Source organism: Ranitomeya imitator, chromosome 5, assembly GCF_032444005.1.
Source record: "Ranitomeya imitator isolate aRanImi1 chromosome 5, aRanImi1.pri, whole genome shotgun sequence".
NCBI classification, from domain to species: domain Eukaryota; kingdom Metazoa; phylum Chordata; class Amphibia; order Anura; family Dendrobatidae; genus Ranitomeya; species Ranitomeya imitator.
This window is the reverse complement of record NC_091286.1, coordinates 277,157,262-277,180,946: the sequence shown is the minus strand read 5'-3', so window position 1 is coordinate 277,180,946 and position 23,685 is coordinate 277,157,262. Positions and strand designations below refer to the sequence as shown.

The window sequence follows — 23,685 nt, the reverse complement described above, 5'->3', positions numbered from 1 at the left end:
ATTATTTGTAAAATATTCACCAACACCAACTTCAGCCAAAACCAGGAGCTGTTCCACTAGAAGGAAGAATTGCAAATTGTTGCATTATACTTTTTCTATGTTTATGTCCCACTTCTGGTTCTGGCTTAGGCCTTATCTAGACGTCAATGATTTTTCTCATATGCAAGAACAGTCAGATTTTTTCTCATACAAGTCATATATTTGTTTTATGTCCAATTTTGATCTAAGATCACTGTTACTAATGCAACTCTAAAGGTATGTTTCCATGTTCCGTATATACAGCGCTTTGGACGCAGCTCCGCCCAAAGCGCTACTGGCTTTTGTACGTGCGGTGATTCCGTATGTGTTCATTGAACCATGCGGAATCACCGCATCATATACGTAGACTGTGATATTTATCTTGTGGAGACTGAGTGTTTTCGCAAGATAAATAGACATGCTGCGGTCTAGAAAGACGCGCCGCACGTGAGTATACGCAGGTCTGCCACCTGCGTCTTTGAACGCATAGTGGAGATGGGATTTCATAAAATCCCCTCCACTATGCTGTAATATCTGGCAGCTGCGGATTGGACGCTGTGGCTGTATGCAGTGTCCAATCCGCAGCAAATACTGAATGTGGAAACATACCCTAAGGGTCTGTGGAAAAAAAATCAGACAGCACTCGGATACCATTTGTGTGGTCTCTATTTTTTTTACCTTTTTAGTGTCTTTTTTAATTTAAGAAAAAGGGATTCAACTCTCACTAATCTCTGATGGTAAAAATTGGTATTCAGACCAAACTCTAGTGAAATTCTGATAAAAAAATATACAATGATAGAACACAGACCATTGTTTTTGCACATGAGAAAAATCAATGGCATGTCAGATATTACCAGCATATTCTGGTCATGGTTTCATCACTTTTTACAGATGAAAAAACTCAAACAGCCTATGAAAAATGGACATCACAGGGATGGTATCCAAATGCTGTCCAATATAGACCCATATATTTGCAGTGGTGAGATTGATCCAGAGCTCAAGATTAAAATCGAACATGTGATCAGCCCCACAAATTAAAATGGGTTCAAGTTCTGTCCATGTTTTTCACAGAAAGAACTCATGCATGAAGTGTGAAAAAGGTTTAACTTGTATAAGAAATAAATCCACTAACATTCAAGAAAAGCTAGCTGATGCGTACAGGAAGGCACTTCAATATTCCAAAATGTGAGGCCCCAATGATGCAAGATTAATGGCACCGGATAACCATACCATGATAAGGATAAAGCTTAATTAGGGGTATGGCATGTGTACACTGAGTTGTTTTCAGGCAGTCAAAAATACTGAGTTTTCCTGTGGAAACCACATTATCAAACTCTCCTTCTTTTGGGAATTTTTGAAGGAGTTTTCATTTTATCGAGCGTTTCTTAAAGCAGTTGTGGAGAGTGTTTCAAGCTTTTTTGTAGTTTTTTTTCCTAAAGTGTTTTTGGACAGTGTTTGGTTTGGAGAATTTTCCAGCAGGAGACACTTAGAAGTGATTTTCACTTTCTTTATCCCACCAGGTGCTTTACAAAACATAACGTGATTCCCAAATACTCAAAAGCCAGAACATATGAACAACAATGTTGTTTTACAATACACATGTAAACAAGAAGAGTCTATGAATTGTTTTCTGACCTCTTTTTTTTCACTCGCTTAAAAAAAGCCTGTGAACATATCCTTTTTGTTTTTCCTTAGGCCAGTCTCACACGTCCAGATAATTCCGGTACCGGAGAAAACCGTACTGGAGTTATCCGTGTCTGTGTGTCCGTGTGCTCACGTAGGCCATCCGTGTGGCATCCGTGTGATGTCCGTGAGTACATTTTTAGGGTCCGTGTTCTGTCCATGTGCTGTACGTGTGTACGTGACCGTGTATTGCAAAAATTTTTACAATAAACCCTATGACAGGAAAAAGGCACACGGACAGCACACGGATGGCACACGGACAGCATCCATGTTCGGTACGTGTTTACACGGACCCATTGACTTTAATGGGTCCGTGTGATCCGTGCGCTCCCACGAACACTGACATGTCTCCATGTTTTGCAAACGGACACACGGTCCGTGAAGACATGCTGACATGTGCAGAGACACATTGATTTTAATGTGTCTACGTGAGTCAGTGTCTCCGGTACGTGAGGAAACTGTCACTACACGTACCGGAGCCACTGACATGTGAAACCGGCCTTAAAGCAATTAAGAAAACTGAAGGGGCAAAAGCATTGAACATAACTTGCCTACATAGCATTTCTTTTAAATATTGGTGGCTTTATACCATTGCTTTAATTTGGTAGAAGCTGCCCGCAGCATTATTCAATGGGACTACTTGTAGAAAGTCCAGAAAACAATTTGACTCTTTGATGTAGCATTACCATAATTTACATGCTTTAAGGAAAAGTCAGATGACTGTATAACTTGGATGAGGATTGTAACGCAATCCTGGGACTGGCCATCAACTCTTCAGACCTGAACGTGACAACATGTATTTTTATGCAACTGTCACACTCACATCATCAGAGCCACCAAACAGTCCGAGCATTGTGTTGTGATCGTCGTCCGAGTTATATGGTTGTCTATGGGTATGAACCCACGATCAGGAATTTCTGCGAGTCTGATGGTGTGCGCATTTATGCAGCGTCAAACCTGCAGTGGCCAGATGTCACATCAGAGTGGATGGGATTTCTAGAAATTCCATGTCCACTATGCATGCATGTGCGCCTCCAGATCACCCGTGGACACTGACATGCCACGTTTCTTGTAGGAGTACAGCATGATAATATCGCTTTAATTTAATCAGTACAATGTATTGAATTTAGTAAATCTGCACGGTTCAGTAAACACATGCGGATTTACCTGCATTCATAGAAGGCAGCAATTTGGACACAGCGAACGTACGTCCAAGGCGCTGCTACTTCCGGAACGTGGGCACATAGCTGAATTCGTCTCTTACAGTTGTTTATAGAATTTTTTAAATCATTTTGTTACCTGATTATTTTTTGTATTCCAGCGAATTAGGCTTTTGTTTATGTGGATCTTGCTTTCTGATATTTCATATTTACCAAGAAGCTTAATCACGGTAGTTGAATTAGTTACATCCCAAGTAAGCACATCATATCCAATTAAGGCATCTCCAGATGAGTCAAAGTTAAATGTTTCATCATTTAAGGAAAAATTCCCATTCTTTAGCTTTTCAAGTACCTGAATATAATATTGTCATATTTTATTAACATTACAGAAAGAAACAAATCATACAATAAGCTGACAAATGTTACTGGAAAGAAAAGAAATAAAACCAAGCATAAGACATAAGTGGCTAATTTTTATACTGGACCCTAGATGCATGTTTGGCTAAATTCATACCAAGTTTGCTGAAAATCTCTACTGTATTAAAAAGTGCAGCTGACTTTTGAAAGAAATGGTTTCTGGGCAAACATCTGAAAGAAGTCATGCTTAAAGCATTAAAATAAAAGAGCCAAAACTATAAACATGCACACAAAAAACAACAAAAACAATACACATTTTATATGTACCTTAACCCCTTAGTGACAGAGCCAATTTGGTACTTAATGACCGAGCCAATTTTTACAATTCTGACCACTGTCACTTTATGAGGTTATAACTCTGGAACGCTTTAACGGATCCAGCTGATTCTGAGACTGTTTTTTCGTGACATATTGTACTTCATGTTAGTGGTAACATTTCTTTGATATTACTTGCAATTATTTATGAAAAAAATGGAAATATGGCGAAAATGTTTAAAATTTTGCAATTTTCAAATTTGTATTTTTATGCCCTTAAATCAGAGAGATATGTCACAAAAAATAGTTAATAAATAACATTTCCCACATGTTTACTTTACATCAGCACAATTTTGGAAACAATTTTTTTTTTCTTAGGGAGTTATAAGGGTTAAAAGTTGACCAGCAATTTCTCATTTTTACAACACCATTTTTTGGGGGGGACCACATCACATTTGAAGTCATTTTGAGGGGTCTATATGATAGAAAATAACCAAGTGTGACACCATTCTAAAAACTGCACCCCTCTAGGTGCTCAAAACCACATTCAAGAAGTTTATTAACCCTTTACGTGCTTCACAGGAACTGAAACAATGTGGAAGGAAAAAATGAACATTTAACTTTTTTTGCAAACATTTTACATCAGAACCATTTTTTTTTATTTTAACAAGGGTAAAAACAGAAATGTAACCATAAATTCTGTTGTGCAATTTCTCCTGAATATGCCGATACCCCATATGTGGGGGTAAACCACTGTTTGGGCGCACCGCAGAGCTTGGAAGTGAAGGAGTGCCGTATGACTTTTTCAATGCAGAATGTGATCCTCCTCCCTGCAGGCCCTGGATCCAAAATGGCCAAGGGGCTCCTTCCGGGTCCTGCAGGGGGTGGCTTGCAAGCGCCTGCTCAGAGCAGGAGCCAGCAAGCCTCCCTGCAGTGCCTGTCAGATCGCTGATCTGACACAGTGCATTGCAAAGTGTCAGATCAGTGATCTGACACTATACTGTGATGTCCCACACTGGGACAAAGTAAAAAAGTTAAAAAAAAAAAAAATATATATATATATATATATATATATATATATATATATATATATATATATATACATCCTATATAAAGAAAAAAGATTGTTCCAATAAATACATTTCTTTATCTAAATAAAAAAACAACAATAAAAGTACACATATTTAGTATCACTGCATCCGTAACGACCCGACTTATAAAACTGTCCTACTAGTTAACACCTTCAGTGAACACCGTAAAAAAAAGCGAGGCAAAACCAACGCTTTATTATCATACCGCCAAACAAAAAGTGGAATAACACGCAATCAAAAAGATGGATATAAATAACCATGGTACCGCTGAAAACGTCATCTTGTCACGCAAAAAATGAGCCACTATACAGCATCATCAGCAAAAAATAAAAAAGTAATAGTCCTCAGGATAAAGCGATGCAAAAATGATCATTTTTTATAGAAAATAATTTTTAGCGTATAAAAGCGCCAAAACATAAAAAAATATAAATGAGGTATCATTGTAATCATACTGACCTGAAGAACAAAACTGCTTTATCAATTTTGCCAAATGTGGAACGGTATAAATGCCCTCCCCCCTCCCCCCCCAAAAAAAAAAAAAAGAATTTCATGAATGGCTGGTTTTTGGTCATTTTGCCTCACAAAAATCGGAATAAAAAGCGTTCAAAAAATATCACATGCCCAAAAATGGTAGCAATAAAATCGTCAACTCGTCCTGCAAAAAACAAGACCTCATGTGACTCTGTGGACCAAAATACGGAAAAATTATAGCTCTCAAAATGTGGAGACGCAAAAAATATTTTTTGCAATAAAAAGCGTCTTTTAGTGTGTGACAGCTGCCAATCATAAAAATGCGCTAAAACCCCCCGCTATAAATGTAAATTAAACCCCCTTTATCACCCCCTTAGTTAGGGAAAAATAATAAAATAAAAAAATGTATTTATTTCCATTTTCCCATTAGGGTTAGGGTTAGGGTTGGGGCTGCAGTTAGGGTTGGGGCTACAGTTAGGGTTAGGGTTGGGGCTAAAGTTAGGGTTAGGGCTACAATTAGGGTTGAGGCTACAGTTAGGGTTGGGGCTAAAGTTAGGGTTAGGGTTGGGGCTAAAGTTAGGGTTTGAATTACATTTATGGTTGGGATTAGCGTTGGGATTAGGGTTAGGGGTGTGTTGGAGTTAGGGGTGTAGTTAGGGTTGGGATTAGGGTGAGGGGTGTGTTGGGGTTAGGTATGTGTTGGGGTTAGGGGTGTGGTTGGGATTAGGGTTAGGGGCATGTTTGGGTTAGGGGTGTGGTTAGGGTTGGGATTAGGGTTAGGGGTGTGTTTGGGTTAGGGTTTCAGTTAGAATTGGGGAGTTTCCACTGTTTAGGCACATCAGGGGCCCTCCAAACGTGACATGGCGTCCGATCTCAATTTCAGCCAATTCTGCGTTGAAAAAGTAAAACAGTGCTCCTTCCCTTCCGAGCTCTCCCTTGCACCCAGATGGGTTTACTACAACATATGGGGTATCAGCGTACTCAGGACAAATTGGACAACAACTTTTGGGGGCCAATTTCTGCTGTTACCCTTCGGAAAATACAAAACCGGGGGCTAAAAAATAATTTTTGTGGGAAAAAAAGATTTTTATGTTTTCACGGCTCTGCGTTATAAACTTTAGTGAAATACTTCGGAGTTCAAAGTTCTCACAACACATCTAGATAAGTTCCTTGGGGGGTCTAGTTTTCAATATGGGGTCACTTGTGGGGAGTTTCCACTGTTTAGGTACATCAGGGGCTCTGCAAAAGCAGCGTGACACCTGCAGACCAATCCATCTAAGTCTGCATTCCAAACAGTGCTCCTTCCCTTTCGAGCTCTGCCATGTGCCCAAACGGTGCTTCCCCCACAAATAGGGTGTCAGCGTACTCACGACAAATTGGACAATAACTTTTGGGGTCCAATTTCTCCTGTTACCCTTGGGAAAATACAAAACTGGGTGTTAGGAGTCGAGTTTCCTCTGCTGCACAGGGGGAATCTCGATCCGTCTCCGCTGCGGTCTCCCATTCTCCTCCAGCCGCAGTGGAGTCTGCTCAGCAGGGATGTCGATCCCAGCGTCTCGCTCAGTCTGACTCTGTGCGAAGAGTTGCTGCTCCTTCTCCAGTCTCTGCCATTAAAGTCAGTGCTGGTCAGCAGCGAGCGGACTTCTCTGGGACTAAGTCCTTGTCTGCACGTACTGAGCATGCCCAGGGTAAGATCTCCCGTTGGAGATCGAGGGTCATGTGCTCAGGCTCTGCAGCACATTCCATTGGTCCTCTTGGCAGGTCTTGGAAGGGCAAAAGTGCTGTAGCCACTTCCTGTGCTGCAACTATATAAACTGCGCATGACCGCACGGCCATGCGCTAGTATTGTCTCATAATGTTATATGTGTGTGTGTAGATGAATGTATGTCGAAGGATGAAAGCTCCTAAATATCCCTCCCTAGAGTTGTTGTCTGCTCGCGGATGTTGGTAGCTATCTAGCGCCCGACTAATCATCTGCACGATACACACATTACAGCGTCCTCTTGCTGTGTCCGCCTGTACGGCGCCGTGCGCTTGCCTTGCGCTTTCCATACCCAAGCCAGTGTGGTTGGTGGCGTCCGTCAGTGCGGCATTGCTCGCACTCCTGTGCATTTATATATTTATACTTAGTTTCCTTACACACCCAGTTGTGGTGTAGTGCCAGCGAGGGTCTAATCGGACTTCAATCCCAGTTGGGGTTAAGTACGCTGACTACTCGCTCTCGCTTTAGGTGCGGTACCGCGATCCTGTGACGCAACAGGATTGCTCCCTTCACGCTGGGTGAGGTTGAACCCACGTGTATATACTTTAGTGTACCGCCATATAGTCTGTATTTACTAGCAGCAGGTTTTCACCTGCACGGTGGACCCCGGACTGCGAACGCATCTATATCACCTTTCTTGGTGCGTTCCGCCAGTCCTAACACTGGGGTCTAAATATAATTTTTTGGGAAAAAAAAATAATTTTTATTTTCACGGCTCTGCGTTATAATAAACTGTAGTGAAACACTTGGAGGTTCAAAGTTCTCACGACACATCTAGATAAGTTCTTTAGGGGTCTTCTTTCCAAAATGGTGTCACTTGTAGGGGGTTTCAATGTTTAGGCACATCAGGGGCTCTCCAAATGCGACATGGTGTCCTATCTTAATTTCAGTCAATTTTGCATTGAAAAGTCAAACGGCGCTCCTTCCCTTCCAAGCTCTGCCATGCGCCCAAGCTTCCAAGCTCTGCCATGCGGTAAACAGTGGTTTACCCCCACATATGGGATATTATCGTACTCAGGACAAATTGCACAACAACTTTTGGCATTCAATTTCTTCTGTTACCCTTAGGAAAATAAAAAATTGGGCTCGAAATATAATTTTTGTGAAAAAATATGATTTTTTATTTTTACGGCTCTACATTTTAAACTTCTGTGAAGCACTTGGTGGGTCAAAGTTCTCACCACACATCGATATAAATTCCATAGGGGGTCTACTTTCCAAAATGGTGTCACTTGTGGGGGGTTTCAATGTTTAGGCACATCAGGGGCTCGCCAAATGCAACATGGCGTCCAATCTCAATTCCAGTCAATTTTGCATTGAAAAGTCAAACGGCGCTCCTTCCCTTCCGAGCTCTGCCTTGCACCCAAACAGTGGTTTACCCCCACATATGGGTTATCAGCGTACTCAGGACAAATTTAGCATTTAGGGTCCATTTTCTCCCTTGGTAAAATAAAACAAATTGGAGCTGAAGTAAATTTTTTGGGAAAAAAAGTTATATGTTCATTTTTTTAAAAACATTCAAAAAATTCCTGTGAAACACCTGAAGGGTTAATAAACTTCTTGAATGTGGTTTTGAACACCTTGAGTGGTGTAGTTTTTAGAATGGTGTCACACTCGGGTATTTTCTATCATATAGACCCCTCAAAGTGACTTCAAATATGATGTGGTCCCTAAAAAAAATGGTGTTGTAAAATTGAGAAATTGCTGGTCAACTTTAACTCATATAACTCCATAACAAAAAAAGCTTAGTTCCAAAATTGTGCTGATGTAAAGTCGACATGTGGGAAGTGTTACTTTTTAAGTATTTTGTGTGACATATCTCTGGGATTTAAGGGCATAAAAATTCAAATTTGGAAAATTGCAAAATATTCAAAATTTTCACCAAATTTCCATTTTTTTTCACAAATAAACGCAGGTTATATCAAATAATTTTACCACTATCATGAAGTACAATATGTCATGAGAAAATGGTGTCAGATCATCAGGATCCATTGAAGCGTTCCAGAGTTATAACCTCATAAAGGGACAGTGGTCAGAATTGTAAAAATTGGCCCGGTTATTAACGTGCAAACCACCCTTGGAAGTTAAGGGGTTAAGGACCACACGAAATGCATTGTTTTTTTATCAAGAATTAAATTTGTATTACTTTCTATGTTTTTTTAATAGCTTTTATTTTCAGCAGTAAAAGTGAAGTATTTTAATGTTTAATAATTCCATGGTACTGCATTTTCAAACTTCTGACATTGGGAATGTTCTAGCTGGATCTTATTAACCTATATCATGTTTATTCTTAATTCTAAATCAAAAGACATTCATATGATTGGTTGCTCCCATTGCAGCTATAAGAAATGCCTGTGGAAAAGTTTTTTATATAATTTTGGTGTGTGTGTTGTGGGAATTGTTGCCTAATCATGCAGAAAAGCATATGTGTGGTCAGACTCTGAGGTTTGAGGCTCACAATCTCCATTCTAGTTCATCCCAAAGGTGTTCGATGGAATTGAGGTCAGGGCCCTGTGCAGGGACTCCTCTTCATCCACAACAAACTCATCCAATCATGCCTTTGTGGACCTTGTGCACTGGATATAGGCATGATGGAGCAGGAAAGAGTGTTGACCAAACCGTTCCCACTAAGTTCGAAGCATAAAATTGTTCAAAATGTCTGGATATGATAAACATTAAGATTTCGTTTCAGTACAAATAAGAGGCCAATCATAGCCAAGGAGGCTGAAAAACAACCTCATATTACTATTAGCCCTTCACCAAACTTACAGCTTAGCTCCTTCACAAGATCCAGCTGTACATGAACGGTGCAACAATCGCGTCAGATCAATTGCAGAGCTGACTGAATTATCAGCGGCATAAGCTATATATCATACGTGGTATTTCACAGAAACACCCATAAATCGGTGCTAGCTCTGATCGAGGCCATTTAACCCCTTTGATACTTCTGTTAATTACTACAGCGACATCGCTCAGCTCGCAGTGGGAGAGAGCTCCCTCTTTGCTCTGTTCTGCATAACACGATTGTGATTTTCTCGTGTCAATAGTATGCATGGTGAACCCGGGCTGAAAGATGGTCACGGGGGACAGCAAGGAATGGCGTCCTGTAAGTTTCTGTTGAGAGGAGAAGCTGACATGCCTCCTCACTGTCTGCGAGAAACCGATCTAATACCTTGCAATGTAAAAGCATTGCAGAGTTTTAAATCTGCGATCAGAGCAGGAAAAAATGATGTCCCATGATGGAACTAAGTAAAAAATAAGTTTAAAAAAATTAAAAAATTCTAATACAAATTAGTACATACAGCAGGTGAAATAGGTATTGAATATGACACCAATTTTCTAAATAAATATATTTCTAAAGGCGTTATTGACATGAAATTCTTGTGAGATGTCGTAACAACCCATCCATTTCACACAGGCAAAGAAATTAAACCATAAATGTTCATAAATTAAGTTATGTGAAATAATGAGAAATGACACAGGGGAAAAAAATTGAACACGCTTACTGAAATGTATTTCATTCTTCGTTAAAAAGCCTTTATTGAAGATGATAGCTTTTAGATTCCTCCTTTACAGAGAAACTAGTTGTATGCATTGCTCAGGTATGATTTTGGTCCATTCTTCTACTCAAACACTCTTCCTGAAATTTTCGTTGTCTTCTTTTATGAACTCTGAGCTTTATTTCCTTCCATTAATTTTATAATAGATTCAACTCAAGTGATTTACCTGGGCCTTTCTAGCAGCTTTATCATCTTTCTCTGATATCAATTGAGAGTTTCCTTGGCTGTGTGTTTGGGATCATTGTCTTGCTGAAATGTCCACCCTCATTTCATGTTCATCATCCAGGTAGATGGTAGCAGATTTTTATCAAGAATGTCTTTTGTCCATTCATCCTTCCTTCAATCATAGGAAGTTTGCCAATGCCGAATGCTGAAAAGGAGCTTCAAACCATGATGTTTCCACCTACAAACTTCACTGTTAGCATGGTGATTTTGGGGTGATTTGCAGTGTCATTTAGCCCCAAACATGGGGCATGCACGGTCAGAAAAAGCGGTCCGTCAGGAGAAAAAAACATTACATGTAGCGTTTTTTTCTCCCGACGGTCCGCCAAAGCACGACGTATCCGTCGCAAGACGGATGCGAAGTGTGGCAATCCGTCGCAAATGCGTCGTCAATAGAAGTCTATGGAGAAAAAACGCATCCTGCAAGCACTTTTGCAGGATGCGTTTTTCTGCAAAACGACGCATTGTGACGGATTTAAAAAAACGCTAGTGTGAAAGTACCCTAACACAAAGGATCTGGAAAAGCAAAAGAAAGCCAAAGAAATCCAGTGATTTTTTTTCTCCCAAATTCAAATGCCCCCTTCTTCTAATTCTCACAATGTGCTTAAACCACATTCAGCATCCACATGTTTGTCAGCACTGTAGCGCTGAGAACTCGCTTAATTTATGGTGTGCATGTTTCCAGAAGCATGTGTTTCATCAGCCAAGTAAGGTAAACCCACAGTCAGAACCCTCGGAATAGAGACAAAACAGATAGAATAAATCCAGTAGATATTTAATGTTATAAGCCCCCTACATATAATAAACTAGCACTGTTTAATGTCTTTCTCGTGGCACTAAACGTTGTTTAGCCTTATTTAATCTATTAAACCGTTTGTTTTTTAAATTACATGGGGTCCCCCTATTTTTGATAACCAGCCAAGATAAAGCAGACAGCTGTGGGCTTATTTTATCTAAAAATACCAGCATGCAACCACCCCAGAATTTGCACTTCATAGATGCGCCAGTCCTGGCACTTTGCCCCTACTCTATTACCCTAGTTTATGGGTTGATGGGGTTCTATCTATCTATCTATCTATCTATCTATCTATCTATCTATCTATCTATCTACTGTATCTATTTATCTCTTTATATAAGTTTGTTTTTTTGTTTTTTTTACTAAATGCTTAATTTCACAAACAGTATTTACAATATGTAAAAGATCATGTTAAAAATGCATTGCATATGGATGGCATACGCTATGCATGAGAGGAAAAAATTGCATACTTGGATTCCCCTTGCATTACACATGCAATAAAAATAGATTTCACTTGGACAACTCTCGGGGCTGAAAATCAGAGCGATTTTTTTATATGATCATGTGACTCCAGTCTAATTAATATAATCAGACTATATTTCTTGGATGGAGAAAGTATGGTCCCTTGATCCCATCATTACATCCCTCCCTTTGGGAGGAGTCTTGGGAGATATTACTAATTCAGCTCTTTATGTCTGCTTTAAATGATTTGCTTGTTGAGGCCACATTCACACATTCAGCATTTGGCTACTATTTTAAGTCAGTATTTGTAAGCCAAATCCAGGAATGGGTAAAAAATGCACAAGTGGTGCACGTGTATCTATTATACTAACCACATACTGAATGTGCGAACTTGGCCTTAAAGTATACAATGTACTGTATATCTGTATATACAGTACCATTTACCGTAATTTTAGTACATGTTTCCTATGCTCTGCTCTGCAGAGTGAGGTTTTCGCACAATCTGTTACTCATTGTTGGTACTTTAAGCATGAACATATGACTAAACATTAATTATGTAGAACATTCAGAAAGGAGGGGAGTGTTTAATTCTTTAAGTAGGCCACTAGGTGTTGATACAGTTCAGTAGGGGATAGAGAGAAGAAGACAGAAAATGTCAGTGAAAAGTATAAGCCACACACTGGGTGTGTGCAAGGAAGGAGAACAGTTTTGACATGAGTGATTGAGAAGTGGCAGTTTGTATCCAGATACAGTTGGAACATACTGTACTTTCTAACCTAGAAAGTGAAACAAAGAGAAAGGAGAGGTCAGGTGAAACCGTGAAGGGGTTAATGGCAGGAGCCAAGGAAGTTATAACTGTGGGTTTATGAGAACCCTCAGACAGCAGTAGGCACATTTTTTTCCTTATGAGACATGTAGGCCGGACCTGGGACTATGATTAGTGAACAAATACAGGACTTGCTAGGCCAGTCCCGCACAGAAGTGGGCTGTGGACAGTGAGATGGAGTGGACTAGACACCTATGCTATGTGTTTGAAATATACCTTGCAAGTAACGTGCCACCACTTGTACCTAACTGCTAAGTCTGAGCCTATGTCCAACATAGAAAATGTAGTTACCAAGTCATATACCTGCTACCTTTTGTATGTAAGTTTCATCAAGTTTTGCCTGTAAAGGCCAGTTTTTTTTTATAACCTGCACTGAATCCTTCCTTACCTACAGTGTCTTGTGAAAGTATTCGGCCCCATGGAACCTTTCAACCTTTTCCCACATATCATGCTTCAAACACAAAGATACCAAATGTAAATTTTTGGTGAAAAATCAACAACAAGTGGAACATAATTTGTGAAGTTGAACGAAATTTATTGGTCATTTTAAATTTTTGTGGAAATTTCAAAACTGAAAAGTGGGGCGTGCAATATTATTCGGCCCCTTTAGTTTCAGTGCAGCAAACTCACTCCAGAAGTTCATTGTGGATCTCTGAATGATCCAATGTTGTCCTAAATGCCTAATAATGATAAATATAATCCACCTGTGCGTAATCAAGTATCCGTATAAATGCACCTGCTCTGTGATAGTCTCAGGGTTCTGTTTGAAGCACAGAGAGCATCATGAAAACCAAGGAACACAACAGGCAGGTCCGTGATACTGTTGTGGAGAATTTGAAGCCGGATTTGGATACAAAATGACACACCAAACATGTGGAAGAAGGTGCTCTGGTCATATGAAACCAAAATCGAACTTTTTGGCAACAATACCAAATGATATGTTTGGCATAAAGGCAACGCAGCTCATCACCCTGAACACACCATCCCCACTGTCAAACATGGTGGTGGCAGCATCATGGTTTGGGCCTGCTTTTCTTCAGCAGGGACATGAAAGATGGTTAAAATTGATGGGAAGATGGTTGGAGCCAAATGCAGGACCATTCTTGAAGAAAACTTGTTTGAGTCTGCAAAAGACCTGAGACTGGGATGGAGATGTGTCTTCCAACAAGACAATGATCCCAAACATAAATCAAAATCTACAATGGAATGGTTCACAAATAAACGTATCCAGGTGTTAGAATGGCCAAGTCTACATAATTTGCCCTAAAAAGCAATGTTTAATGTTAATTCTGGGTAAAGAGTCTGGGTAAAGTTTGAGTCAATGGTAGATATTAAGTTGTTGTTAAACTTAATTAATTATAATTCAACATCATAGCTTAAAGTATGTAAGTTACTCAATTGAAGCAATACAATTAGCAAATTTGTTTTTTTTTGCACTAAAACTTAAAAAAGAGAGTGTAGAGACTAGGTTCCCAATTGTAGAAAGGTAGGTATAGCAATAATGAGATTTAAAACTTAACTTTTAATATGCTAATAAAGCAAGAGATTAAAAACCAAAACTAGACACACAACATGTAACAAAACCTGAATGTCATAAACCAGGTAATTAGTTCCAGTTACTTTACTAAATATTGCCAATGCAGCCAAGGAGGTGTTGGGGTAACACACTACCCCCTTCTTACACATATGCCCAATGAGGGCCTAGGTAAATATGTATGTAACTTAAGTGTCAGAATGACAGGTAAGTGATATGCACCATTACATTAGCACATGTAGTTGCGAGTATAGCCATTATTAACTCAGGGAGAGCGAGGTATACCATGTTGTAGTTCCCCACATTCCTGTTCCATGTGGTTGCTCTCTCACCCAAGGCCTCAGATTTCACCCTTACATGGCCCTTAAAAAAAGGATGCTTGATACGGGCATGAATCTGCTCGGCATCCTGATGGGTCACAAAAAAGGTTAATACCTGACAACCTGGAGAAATCTGAAGCCTTGGGTGAGAGAGTTCCATGTATTTCTATGTATATGATTTCCTAAGAGCAACCACATGGAATGTGAATGTGTGGAACTATACTCACCATTGGCATTATAGGAGCAGCATTTAATAGATAAATGGTGGAACTGTGTTTTTTGGAAACTATGCGTATCTATCTATCTAAATTCTTTTTAGTTGCATTTAAAACATGGTGTACCTCGCTCTCCCTGGGTTAGCAGTGGCTACACTGGCAGCTACCTATGCTGATATTATGGTGCATATCACCTGTTATTCTGACACATAACTTATATACAGCCACATTTATATATTTACCTAGTTGGGCATATGTGTAATTAGGGGGTAGTTTGTTTCCCCAATGCCTCCTTGGCTGTATTGGCAATATTTATAAAACTTTAGTAACTGGAGCTAATTAACTGGTTTATGACATTCAGGTTTTGTTATGTGTTGTGTGTCAAGTTTTGGTTTTTAAAGGGCCACTGTCATGCCCCCTCCAGCCGTTATAAACTAAAAGAGCCACCTTGTGCAGCAGTAATGCTGCATTCTAACAAGGTGGCTCTTTTAGTTTTTGTTTCTGTTATTCCCACAATAAATGTATTTATAATTCTGCTGAAATACCTATCTTTGTCCATGGAGGCGGGACTGAAGCCTCCTCTTAGAAGCGCCCAACTGCCGTCAGTCATCTCTTGTGTAGATTTTCGCCGCCCCCTCAGCGCTGTTATTGTGTGAATTCTGGCGCCTGCGCTCTGCTCTTCTGCCTTGCGCAGGCGCATAGAGCATTTGCCGTCCTAGTGCTGATGCCGGGTTCCGTTCTGTGCCTGTGCGAGCAGTGCGGCCACCCTGTTACTGAATCCCCGCCCCGCACTGTGTTATGCATTATGCACAGTGCGGGGCTGGGATTCCTGGGCATGCACACTGCGCATCTCAGACGCTCCCCAGGTCCCCCGCTTTTCAGCGTTGCCGGAATATACAGGTATCCTTGCCGGCGTTTGGAACAGCCGCACAGAACAACGCTGGAAGGCGGGGGACCTGTGGAGCGTCTGACAAGCAGAAGAGCAGAGCGCAGGTGCCGGATTTCACACAATAATAGCGCTGAGGGGGCGGCGAAAATCAACCCAACAGATGACTGACGGCAGGTGGGCGCTTCTAAGAGGAGGCTTCAGTCCCGCCTCCATGGACAAAGACAGGTATTTCAGCAGAATTATAAATACATTTATTGTGGCAATAACAGAAACAAAAACTAAAAGAGCCACCTTGTTAGAATGCAGCATTACTGCTGCACAAGGTGGCTCTTTTAGTTTATAACGGCTGGAGGGGGTGACAGTGGTCCTTTAACCTCTTGCTTTAATAGCATATTAAAAGCTAAGTTTTATATCTTAATTGAAGCAATATCTAAACAATATAATATCAATGGATTTCCAAAGTACCATTTATATATAGGTATATACCTTACCTGACTTGGTGAGAAGTCAAATTTTTCTTCACATACTCCGTCAGTGCACAAAACCTTATCAAGAGCATTAGCTATGGCTATAACAGCCAGATGTGTACTGTATGTTTTACTCCATTCAATATTTTTCACCAAGTAGTCATCATTCCCAAAAGACAGATTATCCATTTGGCATGCAAGTGGGGACTTGAGTTCTAGAGAACGGTTAAAAACGCAGTTTTCAGATGAAGAATTAATACAGTGGAGATATTGCTTGTATTCCTCTGTACACTCAAATCTTAATTCTCTATATTCTTCAAGAAAATTATTAATGGTTTCATTGCCTGGAAATGTTAAGTGGCTTAGATAGTCTTCAAATCCCAAAATATAGCCCATTTTAAAATTTAGTCCAAGAAAAGTACCAGCCATTTGAATATTTTCAAGACTCATAACTTCCATTGAATTTGACCAGCTGTCACTGGCAATCCAAATTTTGGAAATATTCTGTTGAATACATACTTTAATAAGCTTGGCAACAATGGGATCTTTTGCAATGACAACCAGAACATTTGTTGTACTACTAAGTATGTCAGTTACAGCACTTTCCAAAGATGCATGCAGATTTGGATGATCTACATAGGATGGTACTGTTCTGGAAAAGGCTGTGCATATTCCTTCCATTTTAAAAATACTATTTAAAATATCCTGAGCGGATCGTCCATAATCGTCGTCACTTGAAATGATTCCAACCCAATTCCATTGAAATGTCTTTATGAGTTCCACAATTGCTCTTGTTTGATGTGTATCACTTGGAATAGTTCGTAAAAATGAAGGGAACCTTATTTTGTCGCTTAAGGTTGCAGCAGATGATGCCGGGCTTATCTGTATCAATTGAAATTACAAATACAAACATGTTTATAACATGCAGCTTGCTGATAAAATTTGGAACACAAGAATATCCACTTTTTTTTAATTAGTTTTACTTAAAATTAGAAAATAAGAACAATGTAGAGGAAAATATAAGTTCAGATAATTTCCAAATAATAACATGTGTACACAAAGCATTCTAGTGGAATCTGCTTCTAAAAGCTAATTCTCTGTGGAGGGTTTTGCTTTTTGTAACATTTCTTGAGGCAGTTTCAACCCCTTTCTGACATTGGACATAGTATTCCGTCCCTGTGACCTGGGCCAATCTGACCGTGGACAGAATTTTACGTCATTGCGATCGATCGGTGAGCGCTCACAGTGCTAGCGGGAATGTCACCGATCTCACCGCAGCTCAGTCTGGCTGGGAACTGATCCCAGTGACTGGAGGTAACTTCTATGACGTCACTCCTGGTCACTGACGCTGAATTCCCAGCAGCTCATTTACCAGTATTTCTCAGCCTGGACGATCGCATCTTGACAGCGTCCAGGTTGAAAACTAACTATCCCCCAGACATGGATTACGGCGTGGGACAGAAAGACAGACAGGTATGGTATATTGTTGTTTTATTGTTTTAGTTTTGTTACACGAGAACGAGGGCTTCGGTGAAATAGGTATTTGGTGAGTATGACTGTTTTGTTATTTTTAAATAAAAAAGTAAAACTGTGTTTTGTTTTATTTCTAATAAACGACTTTTTTCGAGCTGTGTCTTTATTTACCATATAACTATAGCATTAGTAATGGATAGATGTCTTATAGACGCCTCTCCCTTACTAAGCCGTTGGCTTGATATTACCTGACAATACAAAGGTGACATCAACCCCACAAACATGAGCCCCACTTGCCAACGCTACAGGGCAAATGGGAAAAGGCGGACAAAGCACCAGAATTCTAATAGATGTGCCTTTTCTGGGCAGCTGTGGGCTGCTATTTTTAAGCTAGAGGGTCAATATCCATGGCCTCTTATCAGCCCCAACTTTGAGCTTTAGCAAGGCTGGTTGTCAAAACTGGGTGGACCCCCACATACTTTTTTTAAATTATTTATTTCAATAATTTAAAAAAACACATCTATTCTTGATAACTAACCTTGCTAAAGCTGGCAGCTAATAGTTGCAGCCCCCAGCTGTGAATTTTGTCTGGCTGGTAATAGAAAATGTAGGGGGACCCATGCCGCTTTTTTCATTTATTTATTTATAGCGCAGGTGGCGGCTGATTAATACCCTCCTCAGCCTCTTCTGCTGTCACTGTTATTAGCAGCAGCAGAAGAAGGCTGATGGAAGTAATAGACCCATCAGTCACCGCCTGCTGTCTCTTTTATCACTTAAATATTACTCTCATCATTCTCCCCTGCACACACCCTTCGCCGGCAGAGCAGGGGAGAATTATGAGAGCCATGTTCAGCACCCGACGACAGGGAACAGCGCTTACTGTAATGCTTCATCCCCAGCCTCTCTGGGGTCTGTGCGGCCTGCCAGGGGTCTGTGCGGGTGTGCAGGCATCGGGCTATGGCTGCTACAATGGCAGTGATTGACACATTAGTCAATGATGGGACAGTAGTAGTCCCATCATCCGGCTAATGTGTTGAATGTAAAAAAAAAACCATACATACTGCATACATACTACATACATACAACATACTACATACATACTACATACATACATACACACAACATACTACATACATACTACATACATACTACATACCATATGCATACAACATACATACATACTACATACATACAAAATACATGCAACATACATACAACATGCTACATACATCCATACAACATCCATACAACATCAATACATACAACATACATACTACATACATACATACATACTACATACATACTGTAGGGGTTTTACTCACTCAGGTGCGATGGCTGACACTTAGGAGGCAGGTTTCAACAAAAGTTCAAAGGTTTATTGCTCCAAAACCAGTTAGCATAAACAGAAAACAAATAGCCTTTAGCTCAGGCAAAGGAAAAAAAACAAGTGTCCATTCCTTCAGGCTCAGTCCTGGAGCCTTAACACACTCTGGAGGCTAGCACCTCCACACATATCCACTGTGTTAAGCATTAGGCTTTCTTTTATATGTCTAACCACACCCAGAACCCATTACATGACCAGACATGTGGTTGTGACATCACCACAGGTCCTGAAACACATATAGGTAGCTATGGTTACATCACAGCGGCAAGCCATCTATGTGACACATATCTCCCGTCGATTAGACACCCTTTAGCCACGCTACATACCTCCCCCCTCTGCCTAAAACCGTGGGGCTTGGCACTTTCCCCCACTAGACAAGGGATTCTTGACAGGGCTGTTGTGAATTCTGTTGTCAAGCTCCCTCCTGTGGTCATGAATAGTACTTCGGCTGGTTCTGTCCATGGGCTTCCTCTGGTGGTGGTGGGTGGGGCTGCGGCTTCTGAGGTTCCTTCCACAGGTGACGAGGTTAATTCGTTAGCTGGCTGCTCTATTTAACTCCACCTAGATCATTGCTCCATGCCACCTGTCAATGTTCCAGTATTGGTCTAGTTCACTCCTGGATCGTTCTTGTGACCTGTCTTCCCAGCAGAAGCTAAGTTCCTGCTTGTTTTTCTCTGGTTTGCTATTTTTCTGTCCAGCTTGCTATTTTGATTGTTGTCTTGCTTGCTGGAAGCTCTGGGACGCAGAGGGAGCGCCTCCGCACCGTGAGTCGGTGCGGAGGGTATTTTTGCGCCCTCTGCGTGGTCTTTTTGTAGTTTTTTGTGCTGACCGTAAAGCTACCTTTCCTATCCTCTGTCTGTTCAGTAAGTCGGGCCTCACTTTGCTAAATCTATTTCATCTCTGTGTTTGTAATTTTCATCTTTACTCACAGTCATTATATGTGGGGGGCTGCCTTTTCCTTTGGGGAATTTCTCTGAGGCAAGGTAGGCTTTATTTTTCTATCTTTAGGGCTAGCTAGTTCCTTAGGCTGTGACGAGGTGCCTAGGGAGCGTCAGGATTGCTCCACGGCTATTTCTAGTGTGTGTGATAGGTTTAGGGATTGCGGTCAGCAGAGTTCCCACGTCTCAGAGCTCGTCCTATATTATCAGTAACTATCAGGTCATTCCGTGTGCTCTTAACCACCAGGTCCATTATTGTCCTGACCACCAGGTCATAACAGTACAGGTGGCCCAAAGTACTAATGCATCTCAATAGAGGGATAAGAGAAGTTCTGAGACCATTTTTTTTTCTTTGCAGTGTGTTTTGTCTCTCTTTTCCCCTTTACCTATGGGTGGTTCAGGATACAGGTGTAGATATGGACATTCAAGGTCTGTCCTCTTGTATGGATAATCTCACTGCAAGGGTACAAAACATTCAAGATTTTGTGGTTCAGAATCCAATGTTAGAGCCTAGGATTCCTATTCCTGATTTGTTTTTTGGGGATAGATCTAAGTTTCTGAATTTCAAAAATAATTGTAAATTGTTTCTTGCTTTGAAACCTCGCTCCTCAGGTGACCCTGTTCAACAAGTGAAAATCATTATTTCTTTGTTGCGTGGTGACCCTCAAGACTGGGCATTTTCCCTTGCGCCAGGAGATCCGGCATTGCGTGATGTTGATGCGTTTTTTCTGGCGCTCGGATTGCTTTATGATGAACCTAATTCAGTGGATCAGGCAGAGAAAATCTTGCTGGCTCTGTGTCTGGGTCAGGATGAGGTAGAGATATATTGTCAGAAGTTTAGGAAGTGGTCTGTACTCACTCAGTGGAATGAATGTGCCCTGGCAGCAATTTTCAGAAAGGGTCTCTCTGAAGCCCTTAAGGATGTCATGGTGGGATTTCCCATGCCTGCTGGTCTGAATGAGTCTATGTCTTTGGCCATTCAGATCGATCGACGCTTATGTAAGCGTAAAGCTGTGCACCATTTGGCGGTATTATCTGAGCATAGACCAGAGCCTATGCAATGTGATAGGACTTTGACCAGAGCTGAACGGCAAGAACACAGACGTCGGAATGGGCTGTGTTTTTACTGTGGTGATTCCACTCATGCTATCTCCGATTGTCCTAAGCGCACTAAGCGGTTCACTAGGTCTGCCACCATTGGTACGGTACAGTCTAAATTTCTTTTGCCCGTTACTCTGATCTGCTCTTTGTCATCCTATTCTGTTATGGCATTTGTGGATTCAGGCGCTGCCCTGAATTTGATGGACTTGGAGTTTGCTAGGCGCTGTGGTTTTTTCTTGGAGCCCTTGCAGTATCCTATTGCATTGAGAGGAATTGATGCTACGCCTTTGGCCCAGAATAAGCCTCAGTACTGGACCCAATTGACCATGTGTATGGCTCCTGCACATCAGGAGGATATTCGCTTTTTGGTGTTGCATAATCTGCATGATGTGGTCGTTTTGGGGTTGCCATGGCTACAGGTCCATAATCCAGTATTGGATTGGAAATCTATGTCTGTGTCCAGCTGGGGTTGTCAGGGAGTATATGGTGATGTTCCATTTTTGTCTATTTCGTCATCCACCCCTTCTGAAGTCCCGGAGTTTTTGTCGCATTACCGAGATGTATTTGATGAGCACAAATCCAGTGCCCTACCTCCTCATAGGGATTGCGATTGTGCTATCAATTTGATTCCTGGTAGTAAGTTTCCTAAGGGCCGACTGTTCAATTTATCTGTGCCAGAGCATGCCGCTATGCGGAGTTATGTAATGGAATCCTTGGAGAAGGGTCATATTCGCCCGTCGTCGTCACCATTGGGAGCAGGGTTCTTTTTTGTGGCCAAGAAGGATGGTTCTTTGAGACCTTGTATTGCTTACCGCCTTCTTAATAAGATCACAGTCAAATTTCAGTACCCTTTGCCGCTGCTGTCTGATTTATTTGCTCGGATTAAGGGGGCTAGTTGGTTCACCAAGATAGATCTTCGAGGGGCGTATAATCTTGTGCGTATTAAACAGGGCGATGAATGGAAAACAGCATTTAATACGCCCGAGGGCCATTTTGAGTACCTGGTTATGCCATTCGGGCTTTCCAATGCTCCATCAGTATTTCAGTCCTTTATGCATGACATCTTCCGAGAGTACCTGGATAAATTCCTGATTGTATATTTGGATGATATTTTGGTCTTCTCGGATGATTGGGAGTCTCACGTGAAGCAGGTCAGAATGGTGTTCCAGGTCCTTCGTGCGAATTCTTTGTTTGTGAAGGGGTCAAAGTGTCTTTTTGGAGTTCAGAAGGTTTCATTTTTGGGTTTCATTTTTTCCCCTTCTACTATCGAGATGGACCCTGTTAAAGTCCAGGCCATTTATGATTGGACTCAGCCGACATCTGTGAAGAGTCTGCAAAAGTTCCTGGGCTTTGCTAATTTTTTTTTTTTTTTTTTAATCAAATATTTTTATTAAACAGTAAGAAAAATATAAGTAGATTACATTACTGTAAACAGTACATACATATGTTCTGCATTTTCAATAAACTTTTTAATCCCAAACCAGCTTCCCTCCCCTCCCCTCCCCCCCATCCCCGGAGACCCAAGAAGAACCACTCCGATCCTCCCAAACGTCTATCCTTAACCAAGAACAAGAAGGTGTCATGTCAATACTGCTCCCACGGGGGCAGAGTACCCAAAAAACTAGAAAACAATCTCCAGCTCACGCCGACTTGAGCCAAGGATTCCACAACTTGTTGAAAAGGTCCATCTTGTTTCTTTTAGAATAAATGCTCTTCTCCAATGCCACGATATAGTCCACTTGTGTCATGAAATCTCTTCTCGTTGGTGGCTCTACCCTTATCCAAAACTTAGCGATCAACTTTCGAGCAATAAACAGCAATCTTGCAATGACTGTTTTGTACGAGTTATCAGTTACAATCTCCTCTACGTAACCCAATATGCATACCAAAGGATCCCGTGGTGGCTTTACTAATTTTTATCGTCGCTTCATCAGTAATTTTTCTAGTGTTGCTAAACCGTTGACTGATTTGACCAAGAAGGGTGCTGATGTGGTCAATTGGTCTTCTGCGGCTGTGGAAGCTTTTCAGGAGTTGAAGCATCGTTTTTCTTCTGCCCCTGTGTTGTGCCAGCCAGATGTTTCGCTTCCATTTCAGGTCGAGGTTGATGCTTCTGAGATTGGAGCAGGGGCTGTTTTGTCGCAAAGAAGTTCTGATGGCTCGGTGATGAAACCATGTGCCTTCTTTTCTAGAAAGTTTTCGCCTGCTGAGCGCAATTATGATGTTGGCAATCGAGAGTTGTTGGCCATGAAGTGGGCATTCGAGGAGTGGCGTCATTGGCTTGAAGGAGCCAAGCATCCCGTGGTGGTCTTGACGGATCACAAGAATTTGACTTATCTCAAGTCTGCCAAACGGTTGAATCCTAGACAGGCTCGTTGGTCGCTATTTTTCTCCCGTTTTGATTTTGTGGTTTCGTACCTTCCAGGCTCTAAGAATGTGAAGGCTGATGCCCTGTCAAGGAGTTTTGTGCCCGACTCTCCGGGTGTTCCTGAGCTGGCGGGTATTCTCAAAGAGGGGGTAATTTTGTCTGCCATCTCCCCTGATTTGCGGTGGGTGCTGCAAAAATTTCAGGCTGATAGACCTGACCGTTGCCCAGCAGAGAAACTGTTTGTCCCTGATAAATGGACTAGTAGAGTTATCTCTG

At 41.1% G+C, this 23,685-nt stretch overlaps 1 protein-coding gene across 1 annotated transcript in view; it reads right to left on the bottom strand.

The window, feature by feature from the left end:
- LOC138637472 (G-protein coupled receptor family C group 6 member A-like) overlaps positions 1-23,685 on the bottom strand; it is a 65,599-nt gene that overhangs the window by 4,843 nt on the left and 37,071 nt on the right. Inside the window, exons 3-4 of the mRNA XM_069726188.1 lie at positions 16,173-17,030; positions 3,001-3,213 (exon numbers count right to left, since the gene is read on the bottom strand). Coding sequence (XP_069582289.1) covers positions 3,001-3,213; positions 16,173-17,030 — 1,071 coding nt within the window. The remainder of the gene's footprint in view (positions 1-3,000; positions 3,214-16,172; positions 17,031-23,685) is intronic.